Source organism: Alternaria arbusti (genome assembly GCF_024043155.1).
Source record: "Alternaria arbusti strain BMP 1465 chromosome Unknown scaffold_4, whole genome shotgun sequence".
Taxonomy (NCBI): domain Eukaryota; kingdom Fungi; phylum Ascomycota; class Dothideomycetes; order Pleosporales; family Pleosporaceae; genus Alternaria; species Alternaria arbusti.
In genome coordinates, this window is record NW_026249944.1 from 269,697 (window position 1) to 293,774 (window position 24,078).

The 24,078-nt window shown below is 54.9% G+C and overlaps 8 protein-coding genes across 8 annotated transcripts; 5 read left to right on the forward strand and 3 right to left on the reverse strand.

Annotated features, from left to right (window-relative positions):
- Positions 1-1,053: 1,053 nt before the first annotated feature.
- On the reverse strand, positions 1,054-2,314 carry J4E86_003721 (uncharacterized protein; the record flags this gene model as incomplete). Its single annotated transcript, XM_051444273.1, has 3 exons — positions 1,054-1,971; positions 2,051-2,216; positions 2,274-2,314. The coding sequence occupies 3 exons, from the start codon at positions 2,312-2,314 to the stop codon at positions 1,054-1,056; spliced, it is 1,125 nt and encodes a 374-aa protein (XP_051303898.1).
- A 926-nt stretch (positions 2,315-3,240) lies between these two features.
- Positions 3,241-5,952, reverse strand: J4E86_003722 (uncharacterized protein; the record flags this gene model as incomplete). Its single annotated transcript, XM_051444274.1, has 2 exons — positions 3,241-3,968; positions 4,017-5,952. 2 exons carry the CDS (start codon positions 5,950-5,952, stop codon positions 3,241-3,243), a joined length of 2,664 nt encoding a protein of 887 aa, XP_051303899.1.
- Positions 5,953-6,707: 755 nt separating this feature from the next.
- Positions 6,708-7,959, forward strand: J4E86_003723 (uncharacterized protein; the record flags this gene model as incomplete). The annotated part of the gene is made up of 4 exons (XM_051444275.1): positions 6,708-6,849; positions 6,901-7,100; positions 7,148-7,454; positions 7,502-7,959. 4 exons carry the CDS (start codon positions 6,708-6,710, stop codon positions 7,957-7,959), a joined length of 1,107 nt encoding a protein of 368 aa, XP_051303900.1.
- Positions 7,960-9,101: 1,142 nt separating this feature from the next.
- J4E86_003724 (uncharacterized protein) lies at positions 9,102-11,477 on the forward strand (the record flags this gene model as incomplete). The annotated part of the gene is made up of 3 exons (XM_051444276.1): positions 9,102-9,646; positions 9,692-10,804; positions 10,862-11,477. The coding sequence occupies 3 exons, from the start codon at positions 9,102-9,104 to the stop codon at positions 11,475-11,477; spliced, it is 2,274 nt and encodes a 757-aa protein (XP_051303901.1).
- A 1,564-nt stretch (positions 11,478-13,041) lies between these two features.
- Positions 13,042-16,779, reverse strand: J4E86_003725 (uncharacterized protein; the record flags this gene model as incomplete). The annotated part of the gene is made up of 1 exon (XM_051444277.1): positions 13,042-16,779. The coding sequence occupies one exon, from the start codon at positions 16,777-16,779 to the stop codon at positions 13,042-13,044; it is 3,738 nt and encodes a 1,245-aa protein (XP_051303902.1).
- A 1,374-nt stretch (positions 16,780-18,153) lies between these two features.
- RVB2 (RuvB-like protein 2) lies at positions 18,154-19,706 on the forward strand (the record flags this gene model as incomplete). Its single annotated transcript, XM_051444278.1, has 4 exons — positions 18,154-18,162; positions 18,209-18,655; positions 18,704-19,564; positions 19,614-19,706. The coding sequence occupies 4 exons, from the start codon at positions 18,154-18,156 to the stop codon at positions 19,704-19,706; spliced, it is 1,410 nt and encodes a 469-aa protein (XP_051303903.1).
- Positions 19,707-21,022: 1,316 nt separating this feature from the next.
- Positions 21,023-22,101, forward strand: J4E86_003727 (uncharacterized protein; the record flags this gene model as incomplete). Its single annotated transcript, XM_051444279.1, has 4 exons — positions 21,023-21,192; positions 21,264-21,441; positions 21,490-21,920; positions 21,972-22,101. 4 exons carry the CDS (start codon positions 21,023-21,025, stop codon positions 22,099-22,101), a joined length of 909 nt encoding a protein of 302 aa, XP_051303904.1.
- A 488-nt stretch (positions 22,102-22,589) lies between these two features.
- J4E86_003728 (uncharacterized protein) lies at positions 22,590-23,648 on the forward strand (the record flags this gene model as incomplete). Its single annotated transcript, XM_051444280.1, has 1 exon — positions 22,590-23,648. One exon carries the CDS (start codon positions 22,590-22,592, stop codon positions 23,646-23,648), a length of 1,059 nt encoding a protein of 352 aa, XP_051303905.1.
- Between the last annotated feature and the right edge of the window lie 430 nt (positions 23,649-24,078).

Here is a 24,078-nt window from a genome sequence, read left to right on the forward strand (position 1 = left end):
GTAAGGTTACTCATGCCCTGCCAGCAACAAGGAGGACCTGTCATCGGTTGTCCTCGTCGACAACGCGCACAAGAAACAGTAAGAGAAGCCTTGACTTCCTACATATGCTTGGACTGCCGTGAAAGGGACGCATGCGCTCGCGTCAATGAACCACGGACGGTTGACGTCTGCTGTAGCGCTAAGGCCACTATCTGTTGGTATCTTCCACGCGCGACAACCTGAGAAGGCGACACCGGTGGCGGGGAGTACTCCCTGGCGTGAGGTTGTGCGTCCCCCTCATGGCTGTCTGTCCGCTACACCAATGGTGTTTGCAAGACTCGTAGGACTCGGAGGAGGGAGTGGAGAAGGAGGACTCATCGCGCGGCATCGATCGTGGTGTCGGCTGGCAACTGCGGTCGATGGTGCGGCGATGTGGTCGGGATGGCATGAGATGGCGTGATAAAAAGGTGGAATCAAGCGCCGCTCGACGAAAAAAAGTGATGCATGGAGAAAAAGAAGTGTGAGAATCCCTCAGACGGTGAAGTGAGGGTAACAAGGCCAGGAAACTGTTGCTGGAAGGAAGGTGTGTCACGTATCGAGGTGTGTATGTGTGCCTGTGGTGGTTGCCTGGCACGACGCTAGACACCAGTAAATAGCACCACGTATCAATCATAAAAGGAGAAAATGGGGAATACCAAGCTACTCTGTGTAGAGAATGTGCGGAAAGCCAACCATGGTACCGATGCCACATCCGGCGTAGGACGACCCGTTTCAGGGCCAGACGAACAGTGTTGCTAGAACTGAGCTGTGAGCATGGCCAGTCTCCGTAGTACTTCTCGTATCACCGTGAAGCTCGGAGGCCATGTAGTCGCAAAGCCAGGCGTGTTCGTCCTTGGAAGCCGTTGGCCGGATGGTGGTGGGGTACATTCATGACTGTCTTGGCCTATAGTCTCGTTTCGAATTTACCTAGGTGGACGGACGGTTGAACCGGACAAGCTCATTCGACGAATTCCAGGAAATCCGGTGTAGCACAAGTCCGGTCGGTGGTCCGCTCGTCGAAAACTAATCGCTATCTCATAGAAGTTCAGCGAGCTCCGCTTCTTCTTCCGCTGTCATCATGCCCTCTTTGCGCTCGGGTTCCTTGTCCTCTTCCTTACCGAGACGCTCGTCTTCGGCCTCTTGGATGGCCTTGGCAAGCTCTTGAGGCTTGAGGCTCCACTGTCTGACTGTAGCGTCAATGCTCACGCTAATCACGCGTTGGCCTAGCAGAAGAAGGCCAGTGACCTCTTCAAAATGCCCACTGAAAGTGTGATGCAGCTTGCCGCTGCTCTTGTCCCACACGCGAACCTCTTCGTCTCTGCATACGGAGACCAGCCAACCGCCATCCTCGTCGATGGCAACATCGCGGACGAAATCAGGGTGCTCGAATGTCGAGTCCTCTTCCCACTCACGGCCTCTGGAGAGACACTTGGCCGTCTTGTCTGCTGAAGCTGTCCATAGATCGCCGTCTGAATCGAAGTGTAGGGCGTCGATGCTTGTCTCGTGAGCGATGATGGGCGACGGTTCAACCTCAGAGGCTGACGTCAGCCCGATGGTCCACCGTCTGATCTCTCGGTCACTTCCAGCGCTGAAGATCGTAGCAGTCTCTTTGCTGGGCTCGTAGTCGGCCGGGTCTAGCGCAAGAGCGAGAATCCCTCGTGTGTGTCCCTTTAGTGTATGTAGCTTCGAGCCCGTGGCGACGTCCCAAACGATGATGCTGGCATCTTGTGAAGCCGACACCATGACCTCTTTGCCGTGTAGCGTGAATGCTATGACGGCCTTGACGAAGTCGCTGTGGCCTTGGAAGCGCTTGGCGGGCTTGCGCGTAGAGAGGGTCCATGACCAGATAGACTTGTCCCAGCACCCCGCAAACAGCGTGTCGGATTTTGGGGAAACGGCAACGGACGTGAGAGGGGCAACGGGCCCTGTGAAGGTGGCAGCGACCTTATTAGTCTACAAGGGGAGCTGTCAGCGATGACCTCATAGCTGAAGTGAAGCCACAAGGCGGCTGAGAAACGGAGGTCTGACCGACTTCAATGTTGATGCGCTTCACGTTGCCGGCTGCTTCGGCAACGTAGATGTGATTCCCATCGTGCGGGTCCGCGGTGAGTGCGAGGATCTTGGAGGGGAGCTTGAGGGGGTTGCCCTTGGTGTTCTTGGACTTGGCAGCCTTGCGAGCTGTCTCCTCGAGAGAGGAGCTACATGCTATCAGCTAAAGTAAAGGAAGATGGATGAAGATGGATGGAAGCCCATACGTCGTTTGGAAGTAGTGACCTGGATCGTTGGAGCGCGACATGATATAGGGTGGGAGGAGCGGTGACGGCCGGCAGGATTGTGTGACGGGCAGTGGGTCACGTTGGGCGTGTGACCAGCGACCCCGCTATTATGACTCCGTCCGTGGGCCGAAAGAAGCCTCCAGTAGCGGCCACATCACCGAGCTACCTCATGCAAGGGCGAAACTGAGCAGGTGGCAGTACACGTTGTTATCAAGACGAAACTTGACACAGTTACAACGCATTGGAAATTCTTACGACTCTGACCATGCCCAAGGCAGCACCTAGGCAGCATCTTCGTCCCTAACACGTGATCGTTCGAGCTCATTGTTGAGATGGAACCGAAATCACCGTACCAGAATCGAGGGAAGGAAGCTACTCGAAACTTGGACATTCAATAGACTCCTAGGTCGTTTATTCTGGGCGGATGGTGAATTCATGCCCCTGAATGGATGACGTAGCCTTCGCAGCTTCTAGCAGACCAGTCTCATCACCAAGCAACAAACAAAGACATTGATAACATAATAGAATTCATTTCGTCTCGTAGCGAGCAAGGATATAGTATTAGATGCTCTCGTATGTACTGAAGACAATACCCAAAACGCCATATAGATCATAACAAAGGGAATCGTGTATAGTCATGTGTGTCGTGTGAGTCGAGCAGCGAAGCTCTTTCTGTAAAAAGCATGTGTAATGCAATCGTAAAGGTCGTTAAATGCGTTGTTCGTAAGAGTGAGGCGGTTATCCAAAACACGCCCATCATAACACTCAAAGGGGGGGATATCTCAAAGACATTCCAAGGGCACGTCTCATTACTTTTGTGGATCATAGTCCAGCAAAATGCGCCGAAAGACCAAATCATCTGCGATGCAATCATAAAATCGTGAGCGTGAGTATGGGTGTGCGTGCACATATAGTACAAGGTCGTGGTGTCGTGGTGTCGTGGTCGTTAAAAGGTTGGGTGGCCAGCAGAGGCACTGGCGGCGAAGTCGCGGATCGCCCATCGCCAGCCGCCTCGGTGTTCGCCGTTGTCGCGAAGGCCGCCAACCCAGCCTTCGACGCGTCGTCGCCAGATGGCTTCTTCGTCTTTCTGTCGCCGGATGAAGCCAGGGCCGACATCGAACTCCTCGCCCACAAAGGTTGGATCATCGGGGTTCGGTGTGCCAGTACCGCCCATGCCATTGCCACCGGCGACACTCTCATTGTCTTTGAGGTCGTCGAGGCCAGCGAATGGGTCTTCGTCTTCGTCTACTTCTGAAGGCGATCCAATGTCGTTCGATGGTCGAGGCGCCTTGAGCCAGGTCATCTTGACAGGATCGAACACCATGCGGCCCTCGTACTGGACTTGGCGTGGAACAGAGATTTGGGAGATCAAAGCAGGGCGTGGTGGAGACGGTACTGGGGCGGGCGCTGGGGGCTGGGCCAGCTTGGCCGCTCGCGACGAGAAGCTCCTCTTTTCTTGGCCGGCATGAATGGACGAAAGGGCAATGTGCGAGATCGATTGTGAACGATCATGGCTGCGGCTCATCTGGTTTCCGGGCGGGGCAAAGGTGGGCGTGCTCGCCGTGGTCAGGGCGAGGGTCGTAGTGGAAGTATTAGGGTGTGAGAACGAAACAAGAGCTTCCTCGTTTCCTTCCCAACGTTGCAAAGTTGGGTTGTAAATCATACCTTTCTCGTCTACACAGTGGTCAGTAGGAGCTGGGAAGTAATAGTGGGATGTTGTACTTTGTGTGTAGGGCTGCGTCATCTGCCTGATCAACTGCGGCTTCTGTCCTGAGCCTTTCTTCCTGTGAGCAGATGGACTGGTATGAGGGCTACGAGCGGCCACTTGGGCAGCCCAGCTAACGGGCCTGGAGGAAATGGGACCTTCTGCTCGAGACCTCGTACCTGCCAAGCGCTGCTCACGGGCGTTCCTGCTTGCTGCGGTGTCGCGAGCAAAGCGAGGAGTGTGGTCCATCTTTGGAGGACTACGCGGAGTCTGGGGCAGAGGCGTCGCCATGCGATCAGGCATCGGCAGACGTGAGTTGCTCGGCTGGTGGCGCAGCGACTTGTTGCTGGCGACATTGCGCGGCACCTTTTCGAATTGCTTCTCTTTGGAAGCTGAAGTAGGCAAGTCATCGAACAGGTCGAGCTCATGGCCGTCGCCAAAGTTTCGCTTTCGCTGAGGCTGTGTCAGCTTCTTTGGGGGTGGATGACGTGCAAGGGCAGAGGGAGCCTGATCACGTCTCACCCCAGCACGACTAGGCGTCTCGTTGTGGCCACCGCCAGACAAGCGCGAGTAAGAGCGCATCGAGGGAGACTGCGGTCGGCGAGGGTCAGAGTCGCGGCGAAGGTGGGCTTGCGAAGTGCTCTTGGACATGACGTGGTGCGATTGGGAAGAGGCCCCGCCAGCAGGGAGGAATGGCATGCGTGGTGGCTGACTGGTGTTGTTGTTGCGGAGGACAGGAGCAGAGCGCTTCGCGCGGAGCAGCTGTGCGCTGGTAGTAGTAGGCATGGTCCGAGTCGAGTTGGAAGTGGACGCGCCGCTTTCGTACACAGGGGTAAGCCTGGTGCGACTCGCGATGGAGGGCAGGGGCCTGGGTATCCGCGAGGTAGTGGGTCTGTCGGTGAAGGTGATGGTAGTAGCGGGACGAGCAGCGTGTGGGGCGGTGGTCTTGGTCGCGGGCTTCTTGACGACAATGTTCTTGTTGAGCGTCAGCTTCTGGCGGTCCAGGATCTCGCCATTGCCAAAATCGAAGCCATCCTCGAAGTCCTCCTCTTGGACCACGGGCCTGGCTTTGGGCGATGGTGCCAGTGCCTTGGGGCTCATAGGCGTGGGGCTGCTGAAGGGGGAAGGAGATAGTGGCGCAGCGATGGGCGATTGGGGCGGCGATTGGAACGGCTTCTGGGTAGGGATCGAGGTGGTTTGTGTGGACTGCGTCGGCGTGAGGGACTGCTCGCGCAATGGCAGTGGTGGAAGGAGCGATGGCTCTGCGGCTGGTGGTGCTGGTGGTTGCTCGGCTTTCTTGAGCTTGTCCAGACGCGCGCTGAAGTCCATGGGCTCGGTGGGCAGCACGAGGCCGCCCAGGTCGTCGTCTTCGCTCTCCATGGTCATGATGCTGCCTAGGCTGGGGCTCATGGCGGACACGGACGAGCTGCGTGCCCCGCGGGTGCCCTGTCGCGTGCCTGCGAAGCGGATGCCGAGCGAGCCCTCGCCCCAGTCGAAGTCATCGTCCTCTTCCGCCGGCGTGCGTGGCTTGGGCGCCTTCAGCTTCAGTCCTTCCTTCGCATTGGTGGGCAGCTCGAGGTCGTTGCCCCAGTCGTCGTCGACCTCGATCTTCTTGGTCGACTTCTTCTTGCCCAGCCTCTTGATCGAGCCGCCGAGGAGCGCCGACGATGGCACGCTCGTGGGGATGGGGATGCCGGCCTGCTTCGCGGCGGTCTTGATGGCGGATGTGTTGGTTGCTTGGTCGCCTGGCGTAATCAGAATCTGCCAGTCGTCATTGGATTCGGTCTCGGAGCGGACGCTCATGCGCGAAGAGAGTGAGTGGACGGTCGAGTTCTTGAACAGGAGGCCGTCGGAGCGGTCGTCGAAGTCGCCGTCGTCCCATGTCTCCATCTGGGTCGACTGCGAGGTGATGGAGGCGATGCGCGCCGCGAAGGAGCGGTTGTTGGCCGCCATGCTCGGTGGAGCTGTCGCGCGGATATCGCAGGTGCGGTGTAAGGTGGGTGTGCAGGATCTTCGCGCGAGGTACTGAGGTGGTTGGGCTGTGGGCCGGCGAGGGTCGTCTGGCACCGCTTGCAGGTTCCTGCAGGGCTACGCGAAGCACAAAGGCGGTAAGTAGACAAAGGCCGGTCTGCAGGCTGGCCCGCACGCTAGGCCACGCGTGTCGGTACGAATAACACACTCGGCACCCCTGCAGCAAGGGCGACGATGACGGCGATGAGTCTGGAAGTACAGCTGTCGTGGGAGCCTACATATGCAGGAACAATGCAACCAGAGACTGCCTATGTATATACCACGCCACATGCCACGCCCTGTATAGCACCCATGTTTCTTTCTGCTCCCCATCAGCGCGACTGGTGCGGATCGCGCTCGATTCGCGTCCCGGGCGGATGCCTGGACATCAACAAACACTAACCTTCAGTGGTCCTTCACCCCAGCGGGTGCTGCCTGCGACGGCACCACCCACCTGGGCACCACCACCACGCGAGTGACATTACTATCTACATACAAATATAACCTCCCGTGCCTGCCGTCTCAGGTAGACGTGGTTCAGGTTACGGTTTCAATAGATTCCCTACCACGTGAAACACCCGGTACCTGTTCCTGGCCGCTCTCACTATCGCGACTAGCCTCCCTGGCCACACCATCACAAACCTTCCCACTTGGGCTCCCTCCCGCAGTCCCGCCTAGCTTGTGCACACCATCGCACGATGTCGAGCCGCTATATTTTGCCAGTCGAGCCTGCGGATGGCCGCGGCGAGACCGTCGTCATCGAAGTGCTGCAGCAGGGCAGCCACCCTCTGGATGTCAGATTGGTGGGCTGCGAGGGCGAAACCCCATATGTGACCTCGAGTAAGACAGCATCCACAGCACGTCTGTGTTTCGCCATCTGACGCGCCCCAGTCACGCACCGCAATCTCGCCAGTCTCAAGCACAAATTCAAGGGCAGCGACGACGAGTGGGCCGCCGTCGTGTCTCATTTTCTGCTCCAGCAACAGCGCGAAATCGGCCAGACCGACATCTTGGACGGTGTTCGCATGGTCTACACGCTGAAAAACAAGAACCTAGAACTTTCTTTTCGTCAGGACGTTGGGAACATCAAGGTGGGCAGCATTGTGCTCTCCAAGATAAATTTATCTGATGTGTGTAGGTCACGTTGGGTGAGATTGTCCTTCCAGAAGACGATGAGTTTGAGTTCAACCCGTTTGAGTGGGCGCAGGCATCAGCCATGGCGCACGCCAAAACGTTGCAGCAGGTGGTCAACTTGAAAAACCAAGTCAAGAGCGAGCAGCACACCCTCGCCAAACTCAATGCGCAACTGGATGACTTCATCAAAACTAAGAATGACACCGAGACGGCCATGCTCCAGCAGTTCATGCAATTGCTAAACGAGAAGAAGCGGAAGATTCGGGACCAGAGTCGTCTGCTAGCTGGCGCAAAAGTCGACAAGCCCATGGGTGAGTAAGACGTCGTTGTGACGTAGTCGTATATTGACAATATCTAGCGGCGGCCGTACAGTCGACCCGAGCAGACACCAAGACTCGCAAAGCAGGCGCATCACGAACGTCGAAGCGTAAAGCTCCGGCACAAGGAGCAGAGCCAGAGGCAACACCAGATGCAGACAGCGACCAGATGGAGATCGATCAGGCCAAGGTCGAAGAGCAGGATGACGAGGAAATGCCTGAACCCATGACCCCAGAGCAGTCCGACAATGAAACAGACGAGGAGGATGAACCTGCACCACAACCCAGAGGCAGGTCATCCGAGACGCTGAGAGCAACTTCTGTTGCACAGAGTTCCAAAAGTGAAGCCACGACAAGCAAGGGTGCACCACCACCTCGAACACTTCCCTTCCAGAAGAGAATGACGCGAAGTAAAGATGTAGAGAAACAGCCCTCTCCAGCAGCAGCAACAGCAGCGAACGACGACGACGATGACGAGACGGACGACGAGGAGTTGTAGGACGGAGGCTGACTGTGTTTCACTGCATTAGTTTGGGTGAAACCATCTCTACCAAACTCCTCAATATACGCCGCGTGGTTCCCGTGTTCCTTTTGGCGAGACTTCGGGAGGCGACCTGCATCGAGAAACTCTAATTAATGCCATGAAGGACATTTGGTTCAGGAATCAGACTTTGGAATTATCGCCGACACGTGCTTCCTTCTGCCGGTGGTGCATGTGATGGTGTGAAACGGGATCTGCAACCTCCTTAGTCCAAACATCAATAGTACTAATTTTGACAGAATGCGCGACGTGAAATCTGTCATGACTGTGAGAAGCAAGACATGGCTGGACCCTTTGTAGGTTGTCCCGACAGCAGCCCGGTGGTCATATATGTGATGCGATGCACACATGGATGCGTGGAGTCGGATCGCGTTGATGTCATCCTTGCCGATCATTCGGGACCACTGAATAACAGGGACGTCCCGAGCAGCCGCGTGGAAACATATCAGGGCTTGAAGTGAATAAGACTCGAGTTCCCGCGTGATGAAGGCGATGGAAGAAGGCTGCCCAAGTTAGACTGTAGTCCAGACGATGTGGGTATTCCAGTGATGTGGTGCCTTCGGAGCAAAGAGCAGCCAATGGACGATGCAGGCGTCTCCGGCAGCCAGGGCTGAAGCGCGCGGGAGAAGCCTCCCGCCAAGCCATGTCCACCTCGACATGTCGCCCTTGACCGCAGCGCTGTCGCAAACACGAGATTGCCGTTTTTCTGGCCTCACGCACCGAGTCGCTGCGCTATCATAGACACGGCGCGCGAGCGATGTCCCATTACTGCCCAAGCGACCAGAGGTAGCAGCGCCAGCAGTCTGGGTGAGTGAGAGAGGAGAGCCCGCGCTATCCACATGCGCGCTCACGTGGGTCTATTGTACTGACGACATGTGAAGAGAAAGCGATTGTCGCCCTGCTATTGTCCACGCGCGTCCCGACTCGATTCCGCCCTCACACCGCGTCCACGGCGCTGCCATAACCCCATCCCCGCTCGAGCGCCTCACCTAATGCTCCTCCACCTCCACACGTCGTTCCACTGCACCTACCGCCGTCGGCCCGCGACACCGCTGCTATACGCGACCGACTGCACGCCCGAGACCCTGAGGTAACACGCCATGTCGGGCCCAGACCAATCTGAGCCCATCGTGGATACGACGCGATCCCTCAAGCGCAAGCAACTCTCTGCCGACGACCAAGGCGAGCTCGACGCCCTCGACAGCATCTTCAAGCGCATAAAGACGGCGGTCCCGCGCACACCATACATACTTTCCACGCCATCCTTACATCCGTACCGGTACTACTCACAACAACAAGCCAACGCCTGGAAACTGGGAAGGCTATTCAAGTCCGAGGAGGAGCACTTGCAGTACAGGACATATCTGTATCGCGAGCCGTGTCAGGATTGCTTCGAGTTGCAGGCGGGAGAAGACGACGAGCCCGAGCCCGAACCACTACGCTCACAGGCCGCGAATGGCCAGCCAGCGAAGAAGAAACCCAACCTCTCAGCCTTCAAGGTCAAGCAAGCGAACGGTCCCAGCACGCCCAGCGTCAAGATTAGCTCGCCCAGCTCTGCGGCGGACAAGAAACAGGCGAATGGGGCCAGCAAGTCTGAAAAACTGTCTGCGCCGTCCCAAAAGACCGAGCCCAAGTCGCCGAAGCCGTGGGTACGCCGCTCTACATCTTGTTCAATTACTGACAGTAGCAGATCCTCTGGTACCACACGCGACGAGCATCCCATCCGGAAAGCCGACAGAGGCGCCCCTTCTTCTAATCGGCCGCGAGCCCCTTCTACAACCAAGAGCGAGACTACCAGCTCCAAGGGCAAGATCGAAAAATCGGACCCTTCCAACTCAACACCACACGGCCTACCTCCGCTGCTTTCGCCAGTACACGAACCAATGGGCAACCCATACGGCCTTCCGAACATTTTATCCCCTACCCTCCCATCAAACATACAGGCCGAGCTCGACAGAATGGAAGTACAGCGGAAACGCATAGATTCCGACGCATCTGTGTCATCTTCAGATCGCAAGAGTCAGACACTTGCTGTGCCACCCAGCGCATCTCAACAGTCCAACGGTACACCAAAGTCAGAGAACCGAGCGCGCTCAGTTTCCATCAACGGCAACGGCAAATCGCCCAACCCCGAACCAGTCAGTCAAGCCGAACAAACAGATTCTAGTATGGTAGTTAAGCTGAAATTCTCAAAGACCAAGGCGCCTGTCGTTGGCCAGATTCTCCGCCTACCATCGAAACGAGCGAATGCCGAGAAAAAGGAGCGCAACGATACCTCCAAGGCGACTCATATGGCAGACACGCAGCCCAAGGTCACGGATCCGCCCGTCATTAAGAAGAAGGCAATTCCCAAGGTCGCTGCACGACAAGCTACAACACCATCAAAAGTTGCAGAGAAGCGGCCGCGCGCGGAAGAGGAGACAACATTGGCGGTACCGCCCACTAAGCGACCCAGAGCAGGCTCAACCCAAGACCGGCCCATTACCCCTCTCCAAAACAGCCAGACGCAATACGCAACCCCTAAGAAGGACCTCAAATCAGTCAACATGTTACGAACCCAGTCTTCCGAGAGCAATGACGCAACGCCCGGTCGGTCTGGCGCAACCCCAGCCGGCGCGAAACCTACATCTGCTCCTCTTAACAACAAGAAGCAGGCAGACATCTCGCTGCTGGGCCATACGTCGGCAAGGTGGAATCAAATGGGTAGAGCCCTTAAGCATGAAGCCACCAAGATCCTCACCAGCGGCAAGATTTCGAAACAGGACGAAAAGAGGGCTGCAGTTACTAACCTTGAGTGTATTCTGTAAGTTCAAGACCCAACACTCAACTGTCCATTATGAACCCCACTAACACCACCCAGCGCCTACATGGCCGCCTACTTCGCCCAAGACCTCTCCCTCCACATGCGCGGCCGCCCCGGCGAAGTAGAACAAACCTGGAAAACGCTCCTCCCCCTCTGCCTCTCCTACTCGCGCAGCACAAAAGACCTCCAACACCTCGACGGCCTCCGCTCTTACCTCAGCTCCGTAATCGCCGCCGCAATCTGCACACACGTCTCCCAGCGCTGCAACAACCCCAAAACGCACGACTCGCCTCAAGATGGCGTGACTCATAGTGGTGGTAGCACGGCTGAAGCGTCCCGCCAGCACAACTCGCTCGCAGAAAACTTCGCCCTCCTGTCTGACCACACGATTAAAATGCATCGCCACTACCAAGACGCGCGGATTGCGCTGCCGATTGAGGATCTGCAATCCACATACAAGAAGACGTATGCAGCAAGGGAGTCGAATGCGAGACTAGCCCGCGAACCGGAGAAGCTCAGCGGCGCGAAGATGTCAGGACCGTACTTTTTGCCGCTGGGCTGCGATACCACGCCCATCCAAGCTGTACGATTTGGACTGCGGTTCTTGGCCGAGTACTGTGAGATTGAGGGGCTGAAGTATGGTTTGAGGGTTAATCTTGAGAGGCCTGAGTAGGAGATGAAGAGGGCATTTGGGAGAGGCTGTTTGTGTGAAAAAGGTGGATATCAGGAGTGTTGCTGAGCGTTCATCCTCACGTCTGCATCCACGCAGACAAACACACCCACATCCATTCCTTGTTGGCGTTTTTATCATTGCACTTGTTGACTTTAGCGGGTGGGTTTTCATTTGGTTGATTTGAAAGCAAATTCTGATACCCCATGAGGTTGGACTGGACTTTTTGGTTCCTCTCCCTTCTTCTTCCTTCTTGTTATTGGATTGGGATTCTGTATACATAACGGGGACGACTGTTGGACTTTGGACACAGTAAAACGGCTGTTGGGAGTTACTGGAGTTGATACGAGGAGCTGAGGGTACGAGATGAGGAAAAAAGTACATCCATAGCGTTGACAATGGTTGATGAATAGCAAATCGAAAGTCATGATATTATTATCGTTTGAAATGTGCGCGTGTGATGGAGGTAGAGTGATTTGTAGGACGAGGGCTTTTGAGGAGATGGGGAGTACGGAAGGATGTGTGTAGTAGATGTTCCACGCTCTGGTACTTATAGCTGGAGGTCAGTCCGTGGGACGGAATCTGGTCCCATCCCATCCCATGGTAACGCGATGACGCATAAACGACGAGCCACTCACGATGACTAAATCCACCCTTTAAATATTGGAAGGGATGAGAAAGGGGTCCACGGGTCAGTCCCTTGGTTAGAAAGCGCCACAAGGGACGGTCCTGGGGCACAGCACCAGGTATAAAGCAGCCGAAGGCGTTCTGTTTTCGCTACAACATGTCTGATTTGGGTTGTTCAAATTGTAATTTAATGGGTGTGTTCAGTGTGGTAGCGAGGGCAGCTGAACGATGAGTGCGAGTCCCCCGATGCCGCGGTTGCCTGTTTCTAGGGAGCAGAGATTTTCTCTGCTTTTGCTGATCTGTACTAGACATACTTCACATTTCACCCCGACACATTACGCGACATGGCAGGTGTATGCCTTGAGGCTGGAGTATAATATACAACGAAACAAGCTTAATCGTAGCATCGGCACAGCAGTCTCTAAACCATTCCACACTTTGTCGTCACTCGCATTACCACTACAAACGCCAAATCCTCTCCTTTTCCACGTTCGCATCCACATCCACCCCACCTCTCAATCATCATTTCCATCTTCCACACTATCCGCATTCTCTCGAATCTCAAACCCCCATATCCACCAGAATGCCTAGACAGCTAGGACTTTTACACAATCAAAACGCCCAACTTCAACGGGACTTACATACATAAACACAGTAGTATTTGCGCACCACTAGAATGAGAAGGATCGAAAAAAACACTTCATTAGACTCGCAATACGCAATTCAGAGACACAAAGAAATGAGCCGCCACAGGCTATAGGGGGGGTATCATGCATGAAAATGCTCACAGTATCCGCCGGTAAAAAACGCCAGGTCGATGCGCACTTTTGTTCGGGCCGGGGGTGGTAAGACAGTAGTAAAAGGGTTGACAAGGGCAAAGGCCCAGGCAAAAGAATGTTGTCGGTCTTTGTGTACGTTGGTCGAGCGATAAGGGGGCAGCTTACTGCTTGCTCTTGCCCTTTCCTTTGGAGTTGCTGGGTTCGCCGTTTGTCTCGGGCTGGCCATGGCTGGGGAGATAGTAGTCCCATTCCAGTCTCAACGGAGCGACTGGGAGGTTCTGGTTGAGGCTCTCGACGACTTGTTGGAGTTGCGAGAGGACTACGAAAGCTGTACCGATCAAGCCGAAGAACTCGCTGTTGGGCTCAATGTACGTCTTGACCGTGTTGTCGTAAGCTTCTCGCAACTCGGCGGCCGCCGTGTTGATGTCGGCGAGCTGGTCATAGATCCCTTGCTTTGCGGTGTCATGGTCACTTGAGACTCGTTTCACCTCGTTGTTGTACTTCGTTGTATCCTGCCGTAGAGCTGTGATCTTGCCATCAACCATGCCGAGAGATGATTTCACGTGCTCCTCGAGATCTGTACGTGCTTTCTTCTCAGAGGCAAGCTTGCCCACAACGATACGCTTGAAGTTTTCGAAGGGGGCATTGTCTGGGGTAGGCGCTCGGACAGGCGTCTGAGCCAGCTCCTTGATGGACTTTTGGAGATTGCCCTCCGTGGTGTCGCGCTTGCTGCAGTCGGTGTCGAATGCTGAACGCAGAATTTGAATGGCCTCGGAATTTGCCGTTTGAGTGTCGCTGATCTCGGATTGGAAGGCTCGCAGTGTACCCTCCGATGCAGTCACTACGTCAGCTTTTGCGAAAGTGGCCCTGTCCACATCCATTACTTGCCTCAGGTCTTGGATGGACTTTCTGGTCTTAGCCTGCTCGTCAACGCGTGTGGTACGTTCAGCGTCGATGGCAGTGCGAAGCTCTCCTGTGCTGGTCAAGCGTTCTTGCTTTTCTTGACCTATTTGGGTCTGCAGTGTCTTGACAGTTGCCTGCAGGGCGTCAGGAGCCTCCGCTTTGACGAAGGGAGATGTGGCTGAGTGCAGATTCCGCAAAGAAATCTGTAATCCAGACACTGAGCCCTTTATGTTCTCGATCGTCTTGATCTGCTCATTAAGCTGTTGCTCAATCTGGTCGGCCCTGTCACTCGCGGTTTTTGCATCAGAGCAGGCTTGCTCGGCCTTGTCGCTCGCGGCTTTTGCGTCAGAGCTGGCTTGCTCGGCCTTGCTAGCTGCACGCATGGCCTCCTCAGCCTTGGAGATTGCCAGGCTGGCGTCAGAGCTAGCTTCATCAATTTTTGTCAACGCACCCGCCATCTCGCCATGAGCCTGGATAGCCGACTGGAGTTGAGCAGCATCGGTGGCCACTTGTTTCAATTGCGGACTCATGTTGGCAATTTCGTGCAAGTGCGGAGCGATGTTCACAAGATTATGCAGTTGAGTAGCGTCCTGGTCTAGGCGGTCGAGAAGGTTCGCGCGACCCTGTATCCATCTCTGCATTTGGTGGATGTCTTCCTGGAGTCGTGGCAGACCGGGGTACATTTCGGTAAACCAGCGAACCATGCCCTGATACATGGTGTCGGTGCTGATGTTCTCGTATCGGCTCTCTATATTGCGCATCGCGAAGCCGAAAGTATCCAGGTCTTTCTCCACCGATGCAGAGTCGGCCTTCGTCGACAGAGACGATCGCAGAGTCGCAAAGTCCGTCTTCAATGACGCTACTTCTGCCAACATGGTATTGAGCTGGGCTTGTTGGGCTTGGCCTAAGCCATTCTGTTGTGTAGGCGACTTCGATACTTGTTCCGTCAAAGCTGATAGATTGCGGGCATGGGTTTCCATTGTAGCAGTGACGGTACTGAGCTGCTCTTCAACCTTGCGCTTGAGTGGGTCGAATTGTTCGTTGAAGAGGGTGGGGGCGACATCCTGTACAGCCGAGATAGTGGCATTTGCAGTCTCGAGTTCCTTGAACAGCGTTTCAATATCCTCTGTGATGGTGTTGAGATCGCTCATCTCGGATGGCGCTGTTCTCGCATCAGCTGGCGACCCCGCGAAATCGGGTTCACGCGATCGATTGCGGAGAGCTTGCATCGCTTCCATACGAGTTTCCGTTAGTTTGCGAAGATCCGAAATCTCTTGGGAGAGACGGGTGTCCACTTCCTCGACATTCCTCTCTATAGCTTTGCGTTCGCTCGTTATCAGAGATTTGACCTTCTTTTCCGCCGCCTTTTCCAGCGTCTTGACTGAGGTCTTGTCCATGGTCGTCTCTATTGTCTCCATACTCTGCTCCACACTGTCGAGCGGTCGAGCGCTGGCCAGAGTGGCTTCCATGTTGTTCAGTCGCTCGAAGATTGCCTGAGCCTGGGTCGTCAAGCCACCGGTGCCTTCCACAACTTTGCGAAGCTCTTGCAGCGATTTCTTGAGATTTGAGACCTCGGTGTCTGCATTGGTCACAGGTGGGGTGATTGGAGCAGGAGAATAAGTCGCAACAGTTGTTCCGACCTTCTTAAAGTGAGGACCCCGTGGAGCTTTTTCCAGTTCATCGACGCGACCCAGAAGCTTTTCTGACATACGTGCAGATTTATCCAGCTCACTGAGGCGAGCAGGGAGCCTTCCCAACTCGGCTTGGGTTACAGTGCCCTGCAGGTTCGCGATCCTTTGCGACAGGGTAAAGTTTGTCTTCTCGTAGTCCCCCTTGATAGGTCCAATGTACTCAAGGATGTCTTTCTCAAGATCGTCGAATTCTCCTTGGAGGCTGCTGAGATCCTTTTGTGTACTCTTTGTCTTTTCCTTCAGGCCCCTTGATTCTTCCCGGAGGTCCTTCAGGCCCGCTCGCACATTCTCGACTTCCTCTCTGTCTTCGCCGAGCGCATCACGGTATTTATCCACTCTGCTTCTAAGCTTCTCGACCTTCTCTACCACTTCCTTCAAACTGTCGATACTGTCTGGGTGGAGTTCGTCTTCTAGGTCCTCTATTCTCGTCTGCAGACGGTTGGCCTTTGCGTACGTCCTGTCGCCATTTCCCTCAACTTCTTTGATCTTGTCGCTCAAAGCGTTGAGTTGTTCAGAGAAGTTTTTACTCTCAACGGTCTCTTTGAAAGTTTGAAAGGCGAGAATCAAGTCCTGGTGGTTGGTGATGCGTTCGGAGAGCCGGCTGTTCACATCCTTGATTTTGTCGTTTAGGTTCTTGGCTGTTGCTCTGGTCTCGGCCGTGATAAGCTCTCTGACAGTGTGTTCGGATAGTGGTGTAGGCTGCGCGTTTTTCCACGTCTTCAGACTTTCAATCTCAGTCTTCTGTAGTGCTGTCGCCATCTTCAGCTCCGTAATAAGATTCGCCTGCTGTGAAGAGGTAGTTCTAAGCCCATCGAGCCTGTCGGATAGCGGCTTCAACTGCGAATTCCCTAGGTTTTCAGAACCGTTCGGCTGTGGTCCCGCTTGATGAGTAGTTCGCTTACTCTCTACTACAGCTAGGCGTTCTGGCACAGTTTTCAGGTCCTGCAACTCCTGCCGTAAGCTTGGAAGTTCGGCAGCCGAAACCTCTAGTGCTTCTAATCGTGTTGCTAAAGGCTTGGCGGCTGCATTGACAATGTTGAGGGTCTCTGTTTTGTTCGTGAGGCTATCAACGCGTGTAGACAATCCCTCCACCTGCACCAGCCGGTTCGTGAGACCATTATGCTCCTCCTCTCGCGTCTTGTTAAGTTCAAGTAGCTCCCTCTTGATATCATCACGCTCCTTCTTAAGGTTCGCAATGTCCAATGCCTGAGTCTTGAGCTTAACGTCAACGGACGTGCTGACAGTGATGGTAGTCTGCTGCGCAAGAGCTCTCTTCCTATCTTTCAGCTTGCGTAAAGAGTGCATGGTGAAGGGGGTATTGCTCGTGGGGGCACTAGTCACATCCTGTTGGTGAAGGACACTTGGATCTGGTGTTGGCAGCATCGAAGGTGCAGGAGGGGCATGATGCGTAGGCGTCGATGCTCCACTGCTTAAACTACTGGGTGAAAGAACTCGCACATTCTGACGCGGCCTGCGGTAGTCAGAAGCTAGTCTCGGGCCGGTAGGTACATTGATTAATCCAGCAAAAGAGTTCTTTCTAGATGCTGGAGGGCTCGGGATCCTGGAGACTGCTGAGTTGGCGTACTATTCTATGTCAGCAAACACTATTGGAGGAAGGGAATTGTATCTGACCCTATCTTGTAACGCCGACCGCGAGTCTGGCGGACGACTTCGCTTGTCTGGAGGGCTCTCGCCACGGGCTTGAGGCTCCAGCGGACGTTTCCAAACGCGCGAGCTCATTGAATCGCTGAGCGCGGGCGAGTATGCAGTTGGGGTTTGAGTACGTGGACTATACCATATGTTAGTATATACACTATACCGGACTGGGGTCTTGGCAGGTGAAGGTGCCTCTGCACGGTCCCCCTACGATGAAGTTCGTGTTGCTACATTGTCCTCCGAATACCAAAATATGTCCTGGAGTTAGAGACAGTGAGTGTTGCAGCTTTAAGACAGGAGTAACAAATGCCTCCAGGACTATCTTAGTATTTTGAGTGCAACTGAGAGAACGCGAGTTTCATCGTAGCGTGTCTCAGATAGCAAGCGCAGGAGATAAGACGGCGAGAGCCTGATTTCTGTGATTTCAACGCGCTATGCGGAGTGCACTCTTGGTGGGGTAATGAATGTAGCCAGCTCAAGTGCTTGCTTTTTGTCTTCTGAGCTAGATTGACGGACCGCAGGTGTGAGGGGCAGTGGCAAGACTGCGTAGACGGATGGGAGTGAGGGGCAGGGGACAACATACCTGTCAGTGAAGGCGCGATTGCCAACACTTGTTGAGATGTTGGGAACTTGGGGCCGGCCAGACATCTCGCGGTGTACGAGGTGAGGTGAGAGGGTCGAGCGCGGTCGCCGCTACTGCACGCAACCAATGAGATTGAGGGCAGGAGCAGCGCGATGGATTGAGGAAAAGGAGAAACAGGATAAAGAAAGAAAATTCGAGAGTTTAAATAGTGCGCAGGGAATTTGCTAGCTGCCTTGGGGATTACGGCCAGCTGGCAAGTGATAGGTCGGGGAGGCGGTCGTTCCAAGGGTCGAGGGGGCAGTCGCGTCGACGCGCCCAATGGAACTAAATAGCAAACGGCCGATAAGCGGGCCCGTGCGTCTTAACTGGAGCTTCCTCTGCGCGTCCGCGAAATGTCGCTGTCGCATACCGCCGCCTAAATTACCACACCGCACATCATCATGGCCATGGTAAGTGAAGAACGTGATCTGGAGTCACCTGACTGACAATGCGTAGCCCATCACCACCATCGCCGAGAGCAAGGAGCTCCGCGGCCTGAATCTCATTGCGGCGCATTCTCACATTCGCGGTCTCGGCGTCGATGATGACACGCTCGAGCCCAAGGTGTCGTCGCAGGGCCTCGTCGGCCAGGAGAAGGCGCGTAAGGCGGCAGCCGTGATACTCAAGATGGCACGAGATGGCAAGATTGCCGGTCGCGCAGTCCTGATTGCAGGCCCGCCCAGCACAGGAAAGACGGCCATCGCAATGGGAATGGCGCAGTCGCTGGGCCCCGACGTGCCCTTCACCATGCTCGCCTCGTCCGAGATCTTCTCACTGGAGATGTCCAAGACCGAGGCGCTCACACAGGCCTTCCGGAAGTCGATTGGCGTGCGGATAACAGAGGAGAGCGAGGTCATTGAGGGCGAGGTGGTCGAGATACAGATTGACCGCAGCGTCACAGGCGTGAGTACGAGGTCGGCTGCGCAACGGAGCGATACTGACTGTGAGTAGAGTAACAAGCAGGGTAAACTCACCATCAAGACGACCGACATGGAGACCGTCTACGACATGGGCACCAAGATGATCGACGCAATGACCAAGGAAAAGGTCATGGCCGGCGACATCATCTCCATCGACAAGGCCTCGGGCAAGATCACCAAGCTCGGCCGCTCGTACACGCGCTCCCGAGACTACGACGCAATGGGCATCGACACCAAATTCGTACAGTGCCCCGAAGGCGAGCTGCAACAACGGCGCGAGGTGGTACACACGGTCAGCTTGCACGAGATTGATGTGATCAACTCGCGGACCCAGGGCTTTCTAGCGCTCTTCTCTGGTGACACAGGCGAGATCCGCAGCGAGGTGCGAGACCAGATCAACACCAAGGTCGCAGAGTGGAAAGAGGAGGGCAAGGCCACCATCGTGCCGGGTGTGCTGTTCATCGACGAGGTCCACATGCTCGACATTGAATGCTTCTCGTTTGTCAACCGCGCGCTTGAGGACGAGCTGGCACCGATTGTCATCATGGCTAGCAACAGAGGAAACACACAGATACGGGGAACAGACTACAGGTCACCGCACGGACTGCCGCTCGACTTCTTAGATCGTGTGGTCATTGTCAGCACCCACGCATACAACGCGGAGGAGATGCAGCAGATCATTTCGATACGAGCGCAAGAGGAGGAGGTCGATGTGTCTCCGGATGCTCTGGCGCTGCTCACAAAGATTGGCCAGGAAACTGGGTTGCGATACGCGAGCAACCTCATCACGACGTCCGACTTGATACGCAAGAAGAGGAACGGTCCAGAGGTCACCATCGAAGACGTGCAGCGAAGCTTTGCGCTCTTCTACGACCCCACAAGAAGTGTCAAGGTCAGTCCTCATACTACGACCTATCAGACCTTGCTAATACCACGAATAGTTCGTCTCCGACTCGGAACAGCGTTTGATCGGCGATGCGGGCGCCGTCTCCTTTGCGATCCCCAACGGCGCGGAAGCGATGGACGTCTCATAGACGAATATTATACAATCTCACGGCGTACAAAGGTTCGAATGGGTCCAGCGTTTGCTCAAGGGTCAGCGAGTTGCTGTAGGCATAGCGAAAAGTCTGGAAATGTAATACTATACATGCGTGCATAGTCTGTCATCGTGCGCTGAACCATGCTGCAAGTGACTGTGAGTATAACGATGGAAGTACAACCATAGCCTAGTTGGAGCGGCACAGTCTGCTATTATAGTCATACAGGATGGCCCGTGTGTCATCTCAATTTACATCGTACCGCAGCCTTGCATTTCGGGGTAAAGCAGATTGGCGAACCGTATTTCCGGACCATGCATCCTCGCACCTGGGGAGATTGTACGCGCCTACGAAACTGTGGCGTCAAACATGTACGCGTTGGTGGAACAATGTACGAGCCTAGGGAACTATGTTTATCCATGTCTGCAGGTAGTTCGCGCAGGATTCGTACATTCGTATTTAAAGCGCATATGCTGACGAGGCCACCTGTGTAAATGCGCCTAGCGAAAAATACTTTCCCGCTTCCAGTAACTGCGCATGCGACTTCATTATTGGCATACGTAGGTCCTGCACGACGGCTTCAGTTCTCAAGAAGGACAGTGACGAAGGATCTTCGCGAAATGGAGACGTCAGACCATCTAATTTGTTCGGCGCAAGGACTCACCAGCCACAGCTGCCGCCGCCACGCCATACCAACGGCGACAACGGCCGGCAAACTGCAGCCGCCATCCGAAACCCGCCCAAAGCCAAAACTTGGAAAGCTTAACCACGCAACGCCGCGTGTCATTGGACGACGTCTCCTGTCAAGCTCGCCAGATACCCATGATACCCCGGAAAAGCGGCACACCTGTAACCAGCAAGGGGAATGGGAGCGCGAATGAGTTTACGTAGCACAAGGCTACTGTGGAGGAGCAAGTGGGTGGCACCAGGCACAGGCTCAGGCTGGCAACCTGTCGCGTGCGCGTCATGAAGCCTTTTGACTCCCCTCCCGCACGCTGTGACCCCATGGTTGGCCCCCATTGCGCTTCTCTTATCTTCTCTGTCCCGCCTGCGGTTGCTTCTTCTTCACTGACGTTATACGCGCCTTCCCTGCCCCACGGCTGTCGATCGCTGAACTCTGAGCACGCGATCACCTTCCCAAAACGCTGCGCTTACCTTTGCTCGGTTCTACTCGGAGTACCTTGGAGTTTTGGACGATCATAATAACATCATACGGCAAGTGTTCGTTACTGTTGGCGCCCTTTCGTCTCGTTCTCGTTGAGACGGTATACCTATCTGGATTGGAAGCCTGAAGTGGAGTCCTCGCCTCAGCCATGCGGTTACTGAAATGCGCTGCCGCCTTTGCAACCGCGACACTCTTCGCCTCTTCACTAGCCACACCGACGCCACTCAACAGACATCAAGGAGGAGACAACTTGGCCGATCGTATTGAAAGCAGGAAAGGTAAGAAGAAGCCTGATACCAAGTACTTTCATGAGCCCGGGTAAGTCGTCATAGCCTTGCAACTCGCGATGTCATTGCAGCCTGTAGCATGTTCGCTGACACCCCCTCCAGAGGCAGTATTACGCTCGGCCACTATGACAAGCGCTTTTTCAAGGGCATCGTCTCCGACGAGGAGCGAACGGATACGCAATCGCACATGGTCCGCGCCTACCTAAACTTCTTCCGCGAAAACGAACTCGATACCTGGATAGCACACGGGACATTGCTCGGCTGGTGGTGGAATGGAAAGGTGAGTCTTGCTTCCAGCTGTTTGCGATACGTGCTAACGCCTCTGCAGCGTCTTCCATGGGACTTCGATCTCGACACTCAGGTGTCTGACAGCACACTCCAACACCTCGGCGCAGTACACAACCAGACGAGATACCACTACACTTCCTACGACGGCGCCGTTCAGCGCGAATACCTCCTCGACGTCAACCCGTGGATCTGGGAGCGCGAGCGTGGCGACGGCATGAACATTATTGATGCGCGATGGATCGACCTGCGCAACGGCCTGTTCATCGACATAACTGGGTTGAGCGAGACACATCCAGACAAGAACCCCGGGCAGTGGGTTTGCAAGAACTACCACCGGTACGACACATCGGAGCTGTATCCCATGCGGGAGACCATGTTCGAGGGCGTCCCGGCGAAGGTGCCGTACAACTACGACAAGATACTCGTGGACGAGTACAAGGAGAAGGCCCTGATAGAGACGAACTTCCATGGGTAAGCGGAATCACTTTCATGCATGGACAAGTCATAACTAACGACGCGTAGACACCGATGGGATCCTGATGTCAAAGAATGGGTCAAGAATGAGGAGACGCTAGCCAAGGAGGCAGAAGAGCGCAAGAAGAAAGAAGAAGAGGAGCAGAAGAAGGTGGAGGAAGAGTCAAAACTGGATTAGTATTCCAGCTGGCCGTAATGCAGGTGGTGTCGATGGCTTATACTGGGTTATAGCCCAGGCATTGCCAGCGTATGTTTCTAGTACACGCTTTATTGATACCCGGCGACGTTGAATTAAAGTAGCAGATGTAACGATTATTGATCAGTGAGCACGGGAACAAGCGAGTGCCCAGGTGAGATTCCCTGGTTACCAAGATCTGCGAGTGTGCTCAACGGCCCGATGGCGATGGTGGTGAATAGTCAACAGCATGGCTGAGCATCGGAGTTTGGTGATGACAAATTCCGATGGCGACCCCGTCATCTCGTGGAAGCCTTGCAGAACGTCACCGAAACAACGCATGGCTAGAGCTCGGCCACATGCTGCGAAGCTTTATATCTTAATCATCACTAACCTCATCACTTACTTCGTATACTAGATCGCGCCTAGGATTCATCCAACCCTCTACACCGACTCGACACCCTCTCGCCACCATCTACAACGCTGTCACGATGACAGAAGCCGACACCACATCTGCGCCTCCGCCCGTCAGCTCCGACATCGAAATAACACTCACCCACCACGGCAAAGCAATCACACTATCCTTCGCCCAAGATGCCACAATCTCCGACCTCTCCGAACGCGTCGCAAACGACCTGTCAATACCGCCGTCGAACCAAAAGTTCCTCATAGGCGGGAAGATTGGGCTCCAAAAACCACCCTTTAAGAACGCCTCGTTACAACTCACCGAGCTCGTCGGCAAGAAAATTACTCTCATGGGCAGCACAACCGAAGCCGTCTCCTCCCTCAACAACACCATATCCGCCGCCTCAGCGCCCCGGCGCCCCGGTCCCATCAAAGCCGCCCTGCCAGCGCGCAACCGCGATTACAAGAAGATACAAGAGGAGGCGCAATACACGTTCCATACGCTACGACCGCTGCCGTACCTACCGAATCCAGATCGTTCGTTGCGATTCCTCCAACGGCTTCGAGACGACGCGGGGATCAAAGCAGCAATGCGCACGCACAAGTTTAGTGTGCCGCTGCTCACGGAGATGGATCCAGCCATGCATACTACAATGGAGAGTCGGACACTGGGGCTGAATCGGAACCAGGGTGAAGTTATCGAGTTACGACTCCGCACAGATGCCTACGACGGGTATCGCGACTACAAGACGATAAGGAACACGCTGTGCCATGAGCTGGCGCATAATGTCTGGGGCCCTCACGACCGCAACTTCTGGAACTTGTGCAAGCAGATTGAACGGGAGGTTGCGAGGGATGATTGGAAGAGTGGAGGGAGGAGTGTGGGGAACGACGAGTTTTATAATCCAGGGGATGAGGGGGCCGAGGAGCTGCATGATCATGGGGGGTGGACTGGGGGTGAGTTTACGCTGGGGGGTGCTGGTGGGGAGGGCAAGATGGGTGGGAGTAGTGATAGCAGTAGTGGTGCGATGGGTGGGTTGAGTAGGAGGGAGGTGCTTGCGAAGGCTGCGGAGGAGAGGTTTAAGAGGACGAAGGAGGTAGAGAAGGAGGAGCGTGCTGAGGGAAGTGGAAGTAGTGGAGCTTGATTGCTGTGCAGCGAGCGGGAGGGCAGTCGATGTGCGTGTATACCCTTTTGATTGCGCATTTGTAACTGTAGATTGGAGAGGTCGTACGTATCCTCATTCCGCTTCTTATATTGCATTATCACGTCTTTACATGTCAATATCGTAACACCTAGATTTGGTGGTTTCGGGTCTTGAGATTTATATCGTCTCACGCAGCCAATGGCGCACCCAGGAAGACCGTAATGTCGATCCATGCCTTCGGATAGGAGGAAGCCATAAGCTTTGTTTACCCCATCTTTACCCCAACTTTTAGCGCTGCCGCCAGTAGGTGCAGCCGATGACCTCCGCTTTTGCGTTGGTATCCCATTTTCCTTCCTCTTTACTTTACCTAAGTATGCTTTGATCGTGAAGCTTTCTCCTACCTCTTGTTCCAACCGTCCGGCACAAACTA